Raw genomic sequence first — 18,411 nt, 5'->3', positions numbered from 1 at the left:
GCAAGCTGAAGACCGAATTCCCAGCTGTTTCTGACATGGAACTTTCATACAGAAAGAGAAAATGAAAATCTTTTTGGTCAAAGTTTTTTGTTTGTTTTTTTTTCTGTCCATAGAGGTGGAGCGTAGAGAGAAAAAGAGCTTTCAGTATGCCTCAGCTCACCCCAAACATAGGGACAAAGGTAGACAGACCTTAAGAGATGCTCAGGAATCTTTCTGGATCTGTTAGGGGAAAAAAACCAACTGAGAAACACTTATGAATGGATTGTGTCATTGTTGTGTTGCCCAGCCTGGGGAGTGGTCGCTTTATTTAACGTGCCGGTGATGTGGTAGCTCTGCTGTGCTTTACCAGACGGTGAGAGCAACTGGCCCTATTGTGGTTTTTACATAAATCAGAGGGCTCGAGTCTTCATTTATTTGCACTTTATTTGTTCTCTAGTACGTAAAACTAAGCATTAACGCAAATCTTGTGCTTGTCTAGAAGCTTTAGTCTCACTAGGGGGGAAAAAAGTATCAACTAAGAAGTGAACGAACCCCAAAGTGTTTCTCTTTGATTGGTACCAACATTTTAGACGTTGCTTGTACTGTCCAGTATTTCTTTCAAGCCACCTTAAAGCAGCTTGGTATACCTTGGTCTGTGGAACTGAGTTTTTCTGTGATCACGTAACAGATTTATACTGTAATTGTAGCTGCTGTTGCTCAGTGATCACTTTCTAAATGCTGGGAAAGATATTGTAAAAACTTAGCTGTTTTGAATTTGTGATCATCTATTTAATGATGTAGACAAAACTTTGAAATTTTGTTTATTTAAAATTCTGCTGAGCAGGAAGTGCAGGCTTCAGGCTTACGGGGACAAGTGAGTCTTAGTTTATCCAGGCTTGGGCATTGATGTCCAGAGAATACTGACATTGAAGAAAAAAAGTAAGACTGAAGTTTTTTCAGAAGGCCATACGCACAGACTGTTGGAGTTTGCTGTGTACAACACTGATACCCCATTTTTACTTTCATTTCCTAAAGAAATCGGGTTGCCTTTGCGAGACCAGCAGTTAGGCTGAAAGAGAGCAGAGTTAGATTGGACATAAGGAAGGGATTTTTTATGATGAGGGTGGTGAGACGCTGGAACAGGTTGCCCAGAGAAGTTGTGAATCATTGGAAGCGTCAAGGTCAGGCTGGATGGGGCTTTGAGCAACCTGGTCTGGTGAAAGATGTTCCTGCCCATGACAGGGGGTTGGACTAGGCGACCTTTGAAGGTCTCTTCCAACCCAAACCATTCCATCATTAATCTGATGGCATTTGAACCTGCTGGCGAGTTTTGGTCCAATGTGACAGATACGGTCAGTTCTCAAAGACGGTTAAATTCCTGCTGGCGTTCTGGAGTTTAGAGTGGGGTAAGACATGGACGCAAAGCAGTGCCTGTGCTGGAGCAGGGGCTTCAGAGTGAGCTCTGCATTTGTCCTTCACTTTGACCTGCCCCTGGCTAATCCATGCGCTGTGCCTTGGAGCTAGCGATAGCACGTGCTGTCCCTTTTTCCTCTGGACAGGGGGTGTGGGGCAGAGCGGGAAGGGAAGGGAAGGGAGGTGCTTTGGAGACCTGATGGGGAGGGTAGGTCCTAGGCAGCAGAGTGAAAGGGAGTGCGGGCACTATGGGAATAGCAATTTGGGAATGACATTTATAGGAAACTAGGTTTTATGGAATACATTTCTTGGTTTGTGTGCAGGCCATGGGTGTTAAGGTAAACCTGAAATCTAAATTGCATCTCTAAAAGCCTTGGCATTTTGGACAGAGTAATGTAGCCACTGACAAAGTTATCAGAGCGGAGCAGATGTAGTGACCCAGCTACAGCTTCCTGTGCATTCAGGTGAGGCCGCGATCGTTTCTGCTGCTGGGAGGTTATACCTAGAAATTCTCCCAGTGTTGAACCTTCTAGATATTTTCAGCATTTGGTGGCTGTAGAGGGCCGCGTGTTGCCAAGAGCAGGGTATAAAAGGGCCCTAAGCAGCATGCGGTGGCGGGTAAGGGAGCACAGGCTTTGCCGCAGCAGAAGCTCGTGGCCAGCCCGTGCAGCAGAGGACGGCCTTGCTTGGAGAGTAGCCCATGTCCTCCAGCCGAGCTCTTGCCTGCTGTGCCTGTTGGCTGTAGTGAAAGCTGGAGATAGTGTCTGAGGAAGCGTTAAATAAGAAGCAAATGCGCTGTTGATGATGAATGTGGGCCTAGGAGCTTGGGTAATAACCTCTGTTCTGTCTGAGCTGGATCACTAAAAATAGAGGCACCATTAGACTGAACAGCCATGCCATTGGTTTAACTTCTATGACAAAATATTGTGCATTCTACCAAACAGGAGCTGAAGCGGTAAAAGTGCTGGTTGTCTCTTGGGGGGGTCTGCGTGAATCGGTGACAGCTCTGACTGCTGATGGGATGCAATGGAGACAAGCCAGACTAAGCAGGCACAGCAGAGTGGCCCACAGTGAACTGGAGTAGGATCTGAACTACTCTGTCCCCCTGAGAGGTGGCCCGTCGTGCTCAGAGCTGAGGCAGCTGGCAGGGGGGTGACTCTGCTACCTGAACGCTTGCCTTGTGGCTAACAAACCTCCGTTTCCCGCTGTACTGACTCATCGACGATCACCAGATCGCAAGAACTTAAATGGATACTTATGAAGATACTTTAAATGCATTTTAGAGTCACTTTGGTTTTACTTTGGAGTTCTCTGAGAACTTGCCTCTTCATACTTGGAGTGTCATAAGCAGATGAAGCGTTAGGTAAAAACGCAAGAACCCACAAGTTTCGTATTGAATCCTGCCTGACCAAAACCCAGGGAAAAATACCATATGCAGCAGTAGGGTGATTATTAGGCCTGGTGGTTTTTTGACCTTTAATGAAAAGAAATGCAGGATTTTATTTCTGTTAACTGCAGAATAACGAGCTCATTTAGCTGTTTAGTAATAGTAACCTCCTTCATCAAAGTACAGTTTAATTAAGAGCTAATAATACACAATTTCATATGGAGTCCTGAAAACAGCATCCTAATTTCTTTACTTTATTAAATAGTGTTGGCACCAAGTATTTAAAACCTTCAACTCACCTTGCCATAATTAGCTTATTCTCCTTAGCTGCTGTCTCAATGTCCGAGAAGCTGGTGAAGGAAGTTAGAAATATTTCTTAAATCGCTTGGTTGTACGAATTATTTACCTAGATGAAAGAGCCTAGACAGGCTATTGAAAATACATAATTGGACCATCATCAAGATCATTATGGTATGTGATATTAAAAAAACCTCCAAATGAAGAACCAGTAACACTAAAACAGTGTGTTCTGATGACAAAAAAAATTTTTGATTGAAATCATTTGAGACGTTTTCCAAAGTGGCTACTTACATTTTCAGTACCCTTTAGTGGACCTCAAATGCAGATACCTGGTGACAGCATCTGTGCACATAAAATAAAGCTGTGGCGCCTGGATTTTTCGGAAATGGGGTCTAGTGTCTCTTATATTGGACACTGAAAGACCAAGATGCACGTAGCTGGGCTCCCGCCTGAGATCTCGTCTTACTGACACTTTGCAGAGAAGCTGGGTTACCCAGTTAATGGCGCTTATTGAATTTATCGGGAAGACTCACACTGCCTTCTTTAACTGGCGGGTGTGGGCCTTAATATTATAGGAAGTCAGGTAAGATACGCAGGCGGATGGGTGTGGCAAACAGTCCAAATTAACCCAAGCAATCAATGGGAGCTTTGCCTGTCCTGCGTGTTTAAAGAGTCGGGCTCCAAGGCATCCCTGTTTGATAATTTAAAAACACGATTGCTGCAGGTAGAATCTAGCTGTCAGTAAACTAAAATAACTTTTAAGTAACTGAAACCAGGTCCTTTGTTTCATCTCCAAGGGATTTTTGCACACGTTTTAATTTCTACCACGTTACCTGGCCCTTTGTAAATAGCCATCCCGCTGACACGTGGTACTTTTGAACTGTTGCACCTTTTGAAGGACTTGGTAGACTTACCAAAATCCATGTTTTTTAATGAAAGAATGATTTGTTTCTTGAAGCTGCTGTATCTTAATAAACAATTTCCCCCCCATTTAAATTTTGTTGTACAAAGCGGCAGGATCAGTTGTCTTCAGCTCACGTGGCATCTGATATTTCAGAAACTGGAACACAGGTGTTGTCAGCAGTTTAGCTTTTCCATCACTGTTTCATCAGGCTTTCTATTTTTGCTGGACTGTGTCCTCTTGGACACCTTGCTTCCACCAAACTGTAGAGTAGTGTCCTTTCCCCACTTACACAGTTTAGGGTCTGTTGATAAGTTATGGTCTTTGCCTGCTAAACACTGCAGAAAAAGCTGAAGGTTTTCTGCGGTTTCTTCTCCGGCCCCCTCTGTAGTGTCAGCTCTGTTAAGAGAGTGCACAAAGGAAATTTAAGCATTCTTCTCTTTTTGTCTGAAGGATATTCAGCATATTTTTTCAGCTACACCCAGTATACGCAAAGCAATTATTCTTTCTCCTGCAGAGATTAAATGTTTATGGTAATGGGTGTCAAAATGCTAATCCTGGAAATCCAGAAAGAATAGACATTGAATTTTAATGATCTTCCAAAATACATAATTTATCACGAGGGAAACATTTTTTTGTCAGAAGCAAAATTGTCTGTCTAGTAAAATAATGATTCCCAGCCATTTGGGATGGACCTTCATTGAGGCTGTCTTCTCTTTCCTCTTGTCATGCTGCCTCTCGTTGCCTCCAAACACCCCAAATTCTTGCCCGCTGCCTTCCCATCCCCGATCGCTGCCACAGTTTCTTGAATGTCAGCCATCACTGTCTCGGTGCTTATCGCTCTCATGCCCCTACCACGCTGCCGCCACATTTCTTGTGGATCCCCACTGCTCTCTCCCCCTCATCACTCCTTTCCCAAGGCAGTGTGTCCCCTCTCCTCCCTTTTCTGCCATCAACCTCAGCAGTGCCAGGATGAACCCGGGACTGATAATCGGGCACAGCTCGTTAGCCTGGCCTCTCTTCTGTGCCACGTATTGCCTCTAGTGGTGGGCACTTCACTAGTGCCTTTAAAGTTTAGGGATAATGCAAATTTCAAATATCGACTGTTGAACTCTGAAGAGAAGCACAATGCTCTAAAAATCATAATTTTTGTATGCATCATAAATGCAAACTTCAGTCACATATATGTTGTGTTCCTCAGTTCTCTTTTCCATTTCCTCCACAACCCTCTTTTTTTTTTCTTTTTTTTTCTTTTTTTTTTTTTCCCCCCCTTACAACCAAGGGGATTTACAACGTGGATAGAAACTTCTGAAAAGACCAGGTTCTGCAGAAGCGAAAGCTGGAGGGAGGCAGGTGGTGTGCTTATACCTGTGCAGGCAGCTTCAGTTGCAGGACTCTCTTCTCAGAGCATGGACGTGCTCGGGAAAGGCAAAATGATGTCACAAAAAGTGCAAACTAAAAGGACATCACATCGGTTACAGCTCATTAAACCCCTATATTAAGAACTCCACTCAGAAGTTAAAATGGCTTTGGTTCTGCTTCTTCCCTCTCTTGCAGGGATTAAACTGAAGAGGAAATCTGGCGCAGAAAATTAAAGCTACTTCTGCATAAGAGCAGAATAAAGGCCCCATAAAGGGGCTTCGTGTGCTTAACTCGTGTGCTTTCACATTACACTTTCTATTAATTTATTTCACCTTTTCAGAAGGTCCTTGCCTATATTAAAGAGCCAGTATGGTATTAGAAGTTTTCCTCAAAAGCAAAGTAATTCCTAATTTAATGGCTCCTTTGATAGTATTGTTAGACACGATATAGTAAAGGAAGCGTTGAGAGATGAGATCTGCTTCCTGAAAAAAGGGGAAGGAGATAGGCTTTTTGGAAAATTATGAAGCTGACCTTTCTTGCCTTTGTTACTGACATGAAAGCATGTGCTGATTTGAAGCTTAGGATATTAAGGCTGCGGCATTGTGAGGCGATGTCTGTCTGCTTGCCAACTTAGTCAAAATCCATGTGATTACAAGTAAATTAACAGCGTTTTGAACTATTCTGCTTTTCAAGTGGCTAAGTTCTTTGGCAGCTTTTGAGAAGGAAAACAGTCATAAATATGTTGGTATGACTACAGAAGGAAGTCATAGTTCCTCTTTGGTCTGTCAGAGTTCAACAAAGCGTTCTTGATTTATTTGTTTGATCAGCCAAGATGTTTGGGTTTGATTATTTTTGTGGATGCCGAAGAAATTACTGCTGTCCGTTTGCCAAAGATAGGTTGACACTTGTGACTTCTCTGTGCCAAATTATAAAGTGAAATCATGTGAAGAGATGTTTGAGGGCAGGAGGCAGGATGGTTTCCTGGCTATGGAAATGGAAGCAAGTTTGGGGATGTAAGTTTTATCCTTGGCTTTACTGCCGATTTACTTGAGCAGGAGCTTTTGACAGCCCACGTCATCTGTCTGTGCCTCTGTTTGTCCTGTCTGTAAGATGAGAAAAATCAAATAAAATTGTTTCCTCTGTAAACAGAGTTGATATTTCTGAATGAAAAGTGATAAAAAGAGCTAAACGTTATGGTTGTAAAGGAAGAAAGAGGCCATCTATACAAAGGCAAGAATTTTCATACCTCTCCATTGCGTGAATATTTCAATTAAAGAATAATTCTCATGGTTCCTTCTGTTCATTTGTGATCTTGGAGTCAGTTTTCTCCTAAATTCTCAGTCAGCTGAGATCCCAGTGGCAATTACAGCAGTGTACATTTGCTGAGATGTTTTTTCAGAAATTAAATAGAAATATCTTAAATGGAATTATGCTGATTAATCATCTGAGAATCTGGCTTTATTTACAACATAGGTGAATTCTTATATTCCTTTCATTATGCTATAAACTTCTCAGATGCAAGGATTGAAAGAACTCTGTTGTTTTGCTGCTGTTATAACTTTTGTCTATTGATTGTGACAAGGCCTTTTTTCTGAGATTATTTTAGACTTGGTGAAGAAGGGGGTCTTTCATCATATATTGACTTCTCACATTTGATTTCTGGCACAGGGAATTTCCTAAACCTAGTATGTGAGCTTAGGAAAAGTTGAAAAGAAAGTACTCCATTGTAGCTATGTACCTGAAAGCGATTATGCAGCTGGCAATTTGTTTTCCTTATAGTACCAGTGGAAGTATAACATAAGTACTAAATAATTATTTATAAACATAGGAAGGCTTTACTAAACAGTTTTTACACCAGTACTGAAGATTATATTTTATTTATATAACATCTCATACAGATACCCAGAGGGACTGTTCATAAACCAATCATAAAATAAACAGAAAATATCACCAGCTTACTTTCAGCATATAAAACAGCATTTAGAAATGAAATTTCAGGCTTTTCCGCCCCCTACTTTTCTCTTTTTCTGTCTTTCTGATAGAAGCTCACAGTAATAGGCCCTGCCATCTGCTGCTATATATTTTTCATGAGTTGTAACGTTTTGTTTTTAGAACCTGAAAGATGAGTAAAATGTCAAGTCACCCAGAAAATAATCATAGGCACGACAACTCAAATGTTATCTCGGCTTGTCTGTACAAGAAGTGGTTCACAGCGGGTCTGCGCCCTCCGTCTGCAGGTGGAGCAGCGACGCCGCTGGTACGAGCTGATGCCTGTTGGAACACCACTGCAAGGCTTTAGCAGAAGATCTCCTGTTGGTTTTAGTGAGAGTAATGTGGCCAGAAAAACCCCAGCGGCGTCCCTTTCAAAGTTTGTCCTGTAGAAGGTGAACTTCAGATTTCCTTTAGAGTTTCGTGTTATTTGGGGTGTCTTACTGTGACTGCTGGCCTAAATAAAATGCAGCCACCAGGCAGTCACTGAGGCGAGAAGGTAGTCCCTACACAAGCAAAATTAATTCCCAGCGAAGAAGTAAACTCGGTGTTGCTTCATCGTAGAAGTGTCATGGGCTTTTTACTGCCTTTCCCCCCTCTCTGATTTGAAAGCCCGGGTTTGCGACTCCCCTGCCAGCCCTGTAGCTGCAGCGTGCCGGGGAGGTGCAGCAAAGATCTCCCAGGGCATCTTTCTCTGGCATTTGCAACTGCGCTTTGTTTTTCCCATTCTGTTTTTCCATCACGCTGAGACTAGTCTGGAGCTGAGAAGGTGTTGGAAAGGTAGGGGAATAAGACCTTCAGCTCAAAAAATGCTCACAGTTCTTAACTTAATTTGGAGGGAAAGAACTGTGCAGCCCATTCATGCCACCTTGCTGTCAAGCTGTACTCAGGATCTCTTTCATTTGACAATATGTACTCTTAACATAAGAAGTGCATAGCCATATCATCTGCCTCCTACATTTTTAACCGTGCAAAGACAAAATTATTTCATTGAATAGGTTCCCAGGAGCTCAAGGATGGTTTTCATAATAAATCCTCTGCAGATCTGCTACCTTTCATTAGAATAAGAAGTCTCCTTGGTGATCTTTGCACTTTCAGCCTGTGCAAAAGCCCTCGTTACAGTGTTGCAAGATTTTTTTCTCCTAATATTCCACTTCAGAAGTCTCGAGCTTGTTTTCAATTATCTTTATTCTGTGCTTCATTTTACTCATTCTTTTAGAAAGTCCCTTGTTCGCAGAACATTTTTCAGGCTTCCCAGTGAAAGAAGATGATCTTTACCTTACTAGTTCTGTTCTTTGAAACTGCCTGTACTGTTGTCGCTGGAGCTACACTGCTGAGGAAGACGGTGGGAGAGGCAAGTTAATTCCCAATCTGAGAGGACCTTAAGAAATAGGAGGCAGAGAAGTGATGGTCCTTTCACAGATCTAGTTTTGTGATTAGTATATATTTAATGAGTATGCTTAGGCATACTGTTCTGGTCCGCTGACATGGTGAACAAGGCAAGTACTACGGATGACTCAGAATTGAAACTGCTCATGTTTTGTCAGCAAAACTCAAATTTGCAACCCCCAGGACAGGGACAAATGACTGTCTCTCCTCCTATTGCTGCAGACCAGCTCCCTCGAGCACCAGCTTCCCTGAGCCAGCCAGAGCTACAAGCTTAGTGAGCTCGCCGAGGCCTCGGATGCAGGATAGCAGAGGGACGGAGGGTGGCTGTGTTGTGGTTTGGGCTATGCTGGCCACTAAATCCAGGTCCAGCCCCACCTTGGGCGAGTAAAATTACTGAAAAGAACATTGGTTCTGTTTTACCTCAAACCAGGACAGGCTGTGTTCCTGCTTCAGGTAGCGCTGCTGTCTCTCAGTGGGGCCAGGTGAATATGCTCAGCTCTGGAAAAGGGAGTGTTGGGAAAGGTGAGCAGGGACAGATGGACCAGCTGGGGGGTGTGGCCACCTCTTACTGGGAATGGAAGCCCCGCTGGGCCTGCTGCCTTGGGCCTCTCGTGAGGTTGGTGCGCAGGGGAGCCCGTGCTGTTGTCACTCTTTGTCACTGTAATGTTGTAGGGGGATGTAGGGAAACAGGCTCGATGGAGGTCATACTTATATAGGGCCAATATAGATGAGGCCTGGAAAACACCTGAAGAAGAGCTCGGATGCCCAAAAGTTTCTCTGATAAGATGGATATCTGTAAAGTGACCCATCTGTAAAATGGATCATATTTTAAGGCACTGTAACTTGACTCTGCTATGCCTATATCTAAGGCTGGACTTGACTTCCGTGCTAACGTTTTGTTGTCATTGGCGTTCTGCTTAAAAAAATAATTGTTGGCAAATTACTCCAATAATGAAAATGTCCAAAGAAACTGTAATTAAAATTACTGGCTCATAGTTTTCAGGGCATCTTATTGTCATTGAATTTCAAGAGTGGGGAGCTTCCTAGACCTTTAAAATTTTGAAAGTCTCCAGTGCTCTTAATATTTCCGTGCTTCTAAATACGTTCCCCTTTCATAACGTGCTTAGAGTTACTTTATTAAAATCGTTGTACTATAACGTAAATTTACTTGGAAAACTCTTTGATGACCTTTGACGTTTAAGTATTTTCCTTTCTTTCAGAGGTGGTGCATGAGTGCCTTTCTCCAAGTGTGTGTGTGCGCGCTGTATCTGGCTCTACACTTCTAATGTGCAGTGTACAGGGTCACAAATCTCCGAAGAGTCCAACGTGTTCCTAAGTTACCAACTACCGAGTGCTGAGTTAAAGGCAGGCTGTTGGGAGGAGTGTGCGCTCCAAGTCTCATTTTAGAGGAGGCTTTTTGCTCTTCTGTTTTGTTCTTGCTTTGTGAAGTTTTTTTTTCCATGGGAAAGCTAGGTGTCTTTGTTAAACCTGGAAAACTGAAAGAGCAAACAACAGCGGAGCGCTAAGAGTTTGGGAGATAAATCCTGAAAGTAATATGTAAATCTTGGAAGGGTCAAGTCAAGAAGAGCATATTGAAATCAAAGGGTGAAGCTGTATCTGATGAATAATAGCTTTCCCCTTTCTTCCTGCATGCTGTTTTTTTGTTTGTACTAATTTAGTGCAAGTACATGTGTGCTGACAGACAGTATGCTAACTGTCTGAGAAATGAGTCAGAATTTGGGGGAATTTAGGATTAAGTTCTTTGATGTGGAATAGGCTTCATTTATTCCACTTCTTTCTGTTTTTCTGGATGGCTTTTTTCATTGCCGGTAATTTTGAAACACGACTCAACTGCTGTGTATGTACTTGACCTCATCTAGAGAAACGTACTTGTGATAGATGCTGTTCACCCCAGTGAATGGAGCAGTGGTCAGGGCCCGAGAGATTTGGATTTCATTCCTGGCTCTGTCCCAGGTTTGCTGAGTAATAAGTGGAAGGTCTTTTCTGTGGCACGCGCCTTTGTTTTCCTATCTTATTATCCAGGGAGTAAAACAGTATTTAATAGCTGGTCATCTTTATGAGGAAAACGATGGTATTTGCATGCTGTCTTTAATATTTAGATGGTAATGAAAATATCTATTACTTCTTTGTCATATATAAAAAGCTGGTTTTAAATAGCAAAATCACCTGAAAAGATATATGCCTGTAAAAATATTTATATTGTTATATTAAATTTCTGTGCCAGGTTTCATTTTCTACAGATATGTTTATATGGTGGGGTGTTTGGTTTTTTTTTCCAGGCCCTGCTTGACACTCAGAATCTTTTGAGAGCTCAGATTACAAATTTTACTTTCAACCTGGGATTTTCAGGGAAATTTTATCACACAGGTAAGAATTAAATACTTATATCACTTTCATTTTGATGGTGTTCTTTGTAGTATGAGGAAAGTAGGAATGATAGAGACTAAGGGTCTGAGTAGAATGAAGAGTTTCCTTCATAATAGGATAACTAAAAAATCAAATTGTGTTTTTTTTCCAGCTTGCTTTGGGACATACATTTGTGTGATTTGCCGAATCAAATTTTTCTCCTAAAGTTGTTATACCAGATTAATCTTCTATTTGAGCTGTAGTCTATCTGGAAATAACCATGTAGGTAGAGTCTGTAAACACCTCTTTGCAGCAGCATTTCTCTTTTAAAAAAACGGAAAACAAAAGGAGGTGGTGCTCATTCTTTGCATAATAGTCTAATAAGTAGAGCAATGACATGGAAATTGGAGAGCCAAGCTGTAGTCTCTAAGAGAAAAGATTAAGCCCTTCAGAAAAGCGTCCCGTCAGGCTATTAAATTTCCTGAATAAGAGGAATGTTCCTCCTCCTGCGGGCCGGGACCCGCAGAAATGGCAGTCAGAGGGCCAGGAGGAGACCCTGCAAGAGGCAGTTCAGGATTGGGATGACAGCTGTCTGTAGGGGCTATACACGTGTCATTGGATAACGGCAAAATCAGTCCTGGGGGTGGAATAAAAACATCTCGTACTGTTTCTTTACAATTTCATTCAGTTTGAGCTAGCTCAGACGCTCAGTACAGAACCGCTCCCAGGCTGTCAAAGTTAGGCTCGTACAGTCTTTATACGGCAGCCCATTAAGGGGTTATTTAAATTTGGCTGCCTTTGACAGGACTTTGTCGTTAAACGTGCACCGGGACTAGGATAAATGTCTGGGCTTGGGGGGGAAGGGGTGTCCTGGTCTGCCAGCTCGCCATACCCTGACGTTTCCCATCCCACCACTCTCTTCGAGTAGGTTGTAGAGAGCCGAGGCACAGGCCCGAGCACCCAGAGCCGCCTGTCCTCACCCTCGGCTTTCACAAATGGCCCCTGGAGGTGCTGGGGGTCCCGGCCGGCCGCCGGGGGAGCAGGGGCCCGGCCCAGTGTGTAGCTGGGGTGCGGCTGCTTCTGCCGCAGGCTGGCAGGATTTACGGGCCTGAAAGCGGGCAGCCGGCTCAGGGCCGAGGACAGGCCCCGCCACTGGCTTCTTCACAGCGTAGCTGCAGCAGGGGAGGTGTGGGAGGGCAGCGGGGACGAACGCTGCTGCCGGAGAAATTCCTCTTAGTATGCGCCACAGTTAGAAATGGCGGCAGGGCCTGTTCCCCTCCCCACACCCTTAGGAACAGGCGGGAGAGTGTCTGAAAAAGGCAGGCCTAGGGCCTGAGAAACGTCTCTGTGAGCTCCGGCCACCCTTTAAGTCTCTTCAAAATGCAGATTTCTGGGAACTCCTGAGTTAGGCCATGATCAGAAAGGTAGAAATTAGCAGGGAAGAGAAAAATAATTGTGTCGTGCGTAACATTTTGAAAAGGCTGCTGAAGAAAAAATACTTCCACGTGTCATAAGTAATGAAAGGAAAACAAGTCTGGGGAGTGAATTTCCTTTGGATAAGGAATACCAGAAAAGAGTTGTCAACGTTTTCATTTGTACACTGTATGAAACTGTCTTGTATACAATTCCTCTGATTCTGTCCCTTAGCTACAGGTGTTACTGATATAGTACATCCGTGCGAGGACAGTGTTGTACCGTGCATTCAAGATGCTGTGAAAATGGGGCCCTCAGTCTTTTACTTGGAAAACATTAGTTCAGGAAAATGAATATGTACTTGGAAACATTTAAAATCCTCAGTACTTTAAATGGTCGTGTTTTATTATGCTAATTTCTTTCTTATATTTTCAAACATTTGTAAGAATACAATAAAAATACAGACTTTACTTCAGATTTTTTTTTTTTCTCCCTAGGCACTGAGGAGGAAGATGAAGGCGATGACCTGTTGTTGAGGTCTGTAGATGAGTTTTGGTGGTTCCCCCATATGTGGAGTCACATGCAGCCTCACCTCTTCCACAATGAGTCGTCACTGGTGGAGCAGATGATCCTCAACAAAAAATTTGCCTTAGTGAGTTATATTTTTGCATTTTATATTGAATTTAGGTATTCAGAAACCATTTTTCCTATTTTGTTGGGAAATCAATCCTTGTAGAATTTATTTTAATCTCAGTGAATTAAAAAAAAATAAGAAAGTTTTGAAAAAGTGCTTTTTGCAATGACTCTGTTTTGTGCTATGAAAATTCTGTTTCTCTACAGTTCGGATTTCCTTCTCGACTGAAGTTTGATTTTTATTTTTTTAATAACTTGATGAAAAATTTTGAATGGAAAAATTATTTCAGAATAAAGAATTAATATGTTCTCATCTTGGAAAGTCAATATAGATAAAAATTCTTCTATTTCAGTATTTTCCTCAATAAAATTTTGTCCAAATAACCCATTGTTTAGATTAGAAAAAAAAAGTTTTCTGAAAGAATAAATACTCCATCAAAACACGTCAAATGACTTTATGAAAACACTGCACGTGAGGATTAATGGAGTGTGCCACATTTTCAGAGGTGCTTTTCTGCAGTGATACCTAATAATATCTTACATATGCCCTTTGGATCAGCTTTATAAAACCTTGTTTTGAAAAGCATTACCTTTACTAATTATTTATTCACAGCAAAGCTCTGAAAAAAAAAATATTTCAGTGAGAACAGAAGAAAAAATAAAACCAGATCTTTAGGTCTGAGGATACTAGAGGAACAGACATACCTTTTCTCTACAGTTAACTTCATACAATAAAACCAAACCAAACTGTCATACGTAGTACGTATTATTTGTCTGAAGAAATGGTCCAATGTAAAAACATGTTTCCTTCGAAGAACGCATTTCAGTAGAAGTTAGAACCATGAAAATTTAAAAATCCTGTGTCCAAAATTCCCATTTTCTTTTTTCTATGATTCTGTGTACTGTGCAAGCTCCACTGGAAATCAAATTAGTTCTTGTAGTTCTGGTGCCACCTAAGACATCCTCTGGGATTAGTCTACAGTATGTAACCATTAAAGTATGTTACTAGAATAATTAATATTCAATCCTGTTTTAGGTACTTCGTCAGTTTCTGTTTTCTTCACTACTTCCAATGCTCTTAATACTTACAGATACCTTATATTACTTTTTTTATGTCCAAAGCTGTGTATAGACATGAAGCTACTCATTAGGTTTCATTTGCTTAAAACGTTTAAATTAATAACAAAGATAAGTGTACTGCTTCTTTGAAAGAGGCTGAAATTGGTGATGCCTCATGTATATCAAACTGAATCTGTATCTTGTGTGTGAAATGCTCAACTTGGGATTTACAGTCACTAAGAAATAATGGAGATGCTGATACATTGAAGATGATAGGCTCATAATTAGAATGAAAGATTTTAATTACGTATTTATTACTGCATATTGTAAAAGTTGAGGAAAAAAACCCGTAAAAATCAGACATTTGTTTATAGCTGAATGGAGATTAAATGGGACATTAGAGAATGCAATTTCTTACATGTTCTGTAAAGATTTTTCTTCCTGATGTTTATGCATGCTTAAGGGAAGTAGAAAAGATAAAATGAAGAGGAACTGAAATATCTGCGATAGAATTAAATAGTGTAAAGCTGTGTAACTGATGGCGCATCCATTCTTTATCTCCCCACGCAGTAAAACCAATAGGTCAGATCTTACTCATTCCTGCTTTGGGAGATTACACATAGTGTCCCCCAGCTGTAAAGCAGCAGCTGACCTGCTCCTTGGGTGCAGCGGGGTGGCTGACGGGGGGTTTGGATCGTACCCAGGAGCGGGACAGCCTTATGAGAGTTCGAAAAGCTGCATCAGCATGGTACAATCTTACGCCCCATTATGCTAAAGGGAAGTAATAATTCCACCTGTTTTAGGTATACTAAAATTAGTGTTCTCAACTGTGATTAAACCACACCTATCTGTTACACATGACATTACACTACGTTCAAAGTAGCCCTATAATAAGGAAAAAATAGCTTTCTTCCCTTGCGGGCTTCACATCTGTAAGGTCTTATTTCTTAGGTTCTTTCGGAGCAGAAGCAAGTCCTGCTTTTTGTGAGTTTGCTTTGTTTTGAGCTGTTAGTAGAGTTGTCATATTTAAATTATAACAGATTTGCCTAATATTCAATCCTGAGTATTTAAGCTTTTTAAGTCCAGTACGTTTCCTGCAGTAGTCCAGTCCTCCTCCAGAAAAGATGAAGAAAGATGATTTTACTAAGGTCACACACTCATTTTTTTCTTTGAGATAAGACTTACAGAGTTTTTCATATTCCTTAGTAACTTGTTTATTCAAAGGAAGAGACCCAAGTATCAAACAACTCTTACCTTTGCACACAAAGTGTTACTAGAAAATATGGCGAAGATGACCATACAAATACAAACAATATAAAAAACTCTTGAACAGAATTCAAAGGTTCTGCAAAGGCAGTTTTCCTAAATCGTTGCAGCACAACATCATCTTATGGACAGTGTGTGCTGCTAATCAGGCTATCAAAGAAGTATCTGATATATACTGTTCCTTTGAAAAGTAACTTGAAAGTAAGGAGAAAAGGTGTCAAAATTTATTAGAGTATGTTGGCAACCAGAAACTGGAAAGAAAATATATCAAATGTCAAGAGAAGGTAATACCAGCAAGGTCAGTATGTAAACAAGATAAATGGCAGGAGTCTGCAAAAATAGATGACGTATTACAGAAGAGGTTAGTCTGCAACATCTGCCTGTTATCCTCAGAATTTTACAAGTGGTTATCTTTTCTCCTTTTTTAAAAAGACGCTGAAATGCTTAAGCTGTTTTTTTAATACGATATTATGTTTCGAGTCGACTAAAGGGGAAATGCAGTGACTCTCTGTGAAATTCAGCTGACGATACAAGTAGGGACAAGTAGTGGAAATCACACGTTTGTTATTGTAACTGCCAAGTGCTACCTACCTGTTGTGTTGAATATGTGCTACTAATATTCTCTCCAAAATCTTAGTTTGTGAGCAAATTCCGTGCAAGAACTTGAACGAGTGCAGCTTTCTGTTTAATGTAGATTGAAGAAATCAATGTAAAATCCGTCTATATCACTCTTCCCTACATACTCATAAAAATATTTATTAAAAAAAGGCTTTTTGTATTAAAATCCTGTGTTTCATCTTCACCATGCTGCCTTCCATCTCCCTTACATATCGGCTTATTTTGATATCACCATTATTTGCATTTCAGACCTGTTCTTGATCTCTCACAAACAAAGAATTTGAGAAATGCCAAAACATCGCGTTTCTTAAATTTTTGAAAGCAGTCATTGCTCTGTTATGTTTTAGGAACATGGTATTCCAACTGATTTGGGCTATGCAGTGGCTCCACACCATTCTGGAGTCTATCCAGTGCATGTTCAACTTTACGATGCCTGGAAAAAGGTCTGGAATATCAGAGTTACCAGCACAGAAGAATACCCACATCTGAAGCCTGCCAGGTATAGACGAGGCTTCATCCACAAAAATATCATGGTGAGTTGTATTTATGATGTTCATATTGCAACCAGCCTACCATTTTATGATAAATTTATTTTTAAGTGGAAAAGCACAGTATCCTGAAAGTTCGCATTGTGAGAAGCGCATATTGCTATGCATAAGTAGCAGGATATATTTGACAGTATCTTGTTAATTAAAATCAGTCTGTTGCTGATGATGTTACTGCTGATGACGGTGGCCTCCAGGCACCCCGCTATTAACAGTTAACAGGCTGTTAACTGTTCTAGTCCTACTGTTAATACGGGTTCAGAGATCTCAACGAAAAAGTCAACTTCGCATTTTTTAACAGAATATTATGGGTTAGATTTCTAACAGGTTTTAAATTTGCATAGTACCATTAACTGCAAGGGAGTTTTGCCAGTTAATACCGTCTGAGAATCTGGATCATCTTGGTACATAGATTTTTTTTTTTTTTTTTTTACTTCCATTTGAATGGTGCGTGGCTGTTTCTGCCATACAGAAACGTGAACTGTGCTTTGCGCTGTGGCTTAGCCCCACAGCTGGGCTCGGGGCGCAGGCCGTCAGTCTGGATGCAGGGCAAACACTTCAGAAGGCCGGAGGGAAGGCAGGCACGCACTCACCACGCTCCCCTCCAGGCTGTGGAACTGCTCTGTGAGGCAATCACAAGCCAGCTCACGCAGTTTTTCTGTATTACACAATTCACAGCGTTGTTCGCTGACAGCAGCATTTGCCAAAGGGGGTTATACGCAACTGACATGGGAGGCGTTACACTAATACCATCTGGTCACTGGGGCGTAGGCTATTTCTGAGTCACGTATTGTCATTATTATCTGACAAGCGTTTCAAAACAACTTTCCAAAATACTTGATGGTATGTTCTCGAGTAACTCTCCTTTGGAGCGCCTAGGAGAGTGGTGAATGGGAAAGATCCTACTCTGTGTACCGTGTTATGCTTCTGGCTGCAACAAGCAGTTCTGGAGGGTCCAGTGCCTTAGCTCAAGACCGCCACTTAGCTTGTAACAGAATTCTGGTATTGTCCTCGGGTTGCCATGGATACTGCCTTTCTAAGCAAAATAATAATTTTTAAAAGTTTCGATCTATTTTTGGATGAAGCAAACTAAAACGAATTCCAGACATCCAGGAAAAAAATTGACACTGGACAGATTTGAGCTACAGTTTGTTCTCCTCAAAGCGATAGCTGCCTGTAAAATAATGGGTTTGTGGGTATGCTCAGGGGGCGTGAAGCATTTGAGGAAGACTGACGGACTCTCTGAATCTTCAAAAATCTCTTTCATAAATTTTTGTAAAAACATGTCATTTGAAGACACGTAATGAGATTTAACACAAGGACACTGGGGCCAAAAATCTATTTCCAAGAACAGTCATATAAAACCACCTGTTTTGGGAGTCTCGCGCTTTCAGTTCTCCAGGGCAAAATGCATTAATATTTTACATCTGCAGGCTTATAGTGATGAATACATTCAGTAATAAAATCATTATAGAAGATGTGCCAGAGCATTTCCCATCCAGCACAGCTTCATTCCCTGCCTCTGTGAAGAATTGTTCTCATATTTCATCAGTGCAATCCAAAGGTTTTTAAAAAGCATATGCAAGTTTATAGCAAACGTACAAATTCCATACATTCTCTGACAACACAGAATTTATCATCTGTGGTCACAGTATCCTTTACACTACAAAAAAAGATGTTGAGAAATGAAACTACAAGAAATAAAGAGTACCTGCAAAACCACAGCCTATGTCAAGTAAGGCATTTGTATGCTTTAATAGTTTGAGATACCATATAATAAATGTTCTAAT

At 41.2% G+C, this 18,411-nt stretch overlaps 1 protein-coding gene across 2 annotated transcripts in view; it reads left to right on the top strand.

The window, feature by feature from the left end:
- The window catches only part of LOC134516347 (bifunctional heparan sulfate N-deacetylase/N-sulfotransferase 3), a 71,938-nt gene that overhangs the window by 23,996 nt on the left and 29,531 nt on the right, over positions 1-18,411 (top strand). For both annotated transcript variants that reach the window (XM_063336438.1, XM_063336436.1), the window contains exons 3-5: positions 11,021-11,108; positions 12,998-13,152; positions 16,424-16,609. In XM_063336438.1, the coding sequence (XP_063192508.1) occupies positions 11,021-11,108; positions 12,998-13,152; positions 16,424-16,609 (429 nt within the window). The remainder of the gene's footprint in view (positions 1-11,020; positions 11,109-12,997; positions 13,153-16,423; positions 16,610-18,411) is intronic.

This window comes from Chroicocephalus ridibundus, chromosome 5 (assembly GCF_963924245.1).
Source record: "Chroicocephalus ridibundus chromosome 5, bChrRid1.1, whole genome shotgun sequence".
In the NCBI taxonomy this organism is placed as follows: Eukaryota; Metazoa; Chordata; class Aves; order Charadriiformes; family Laridae; genus Chroicocephalus; species Chroicocephalus ridibundus.
This window is presented reverse-complemented; position numbering and strand designations above follow the sequence as displayed.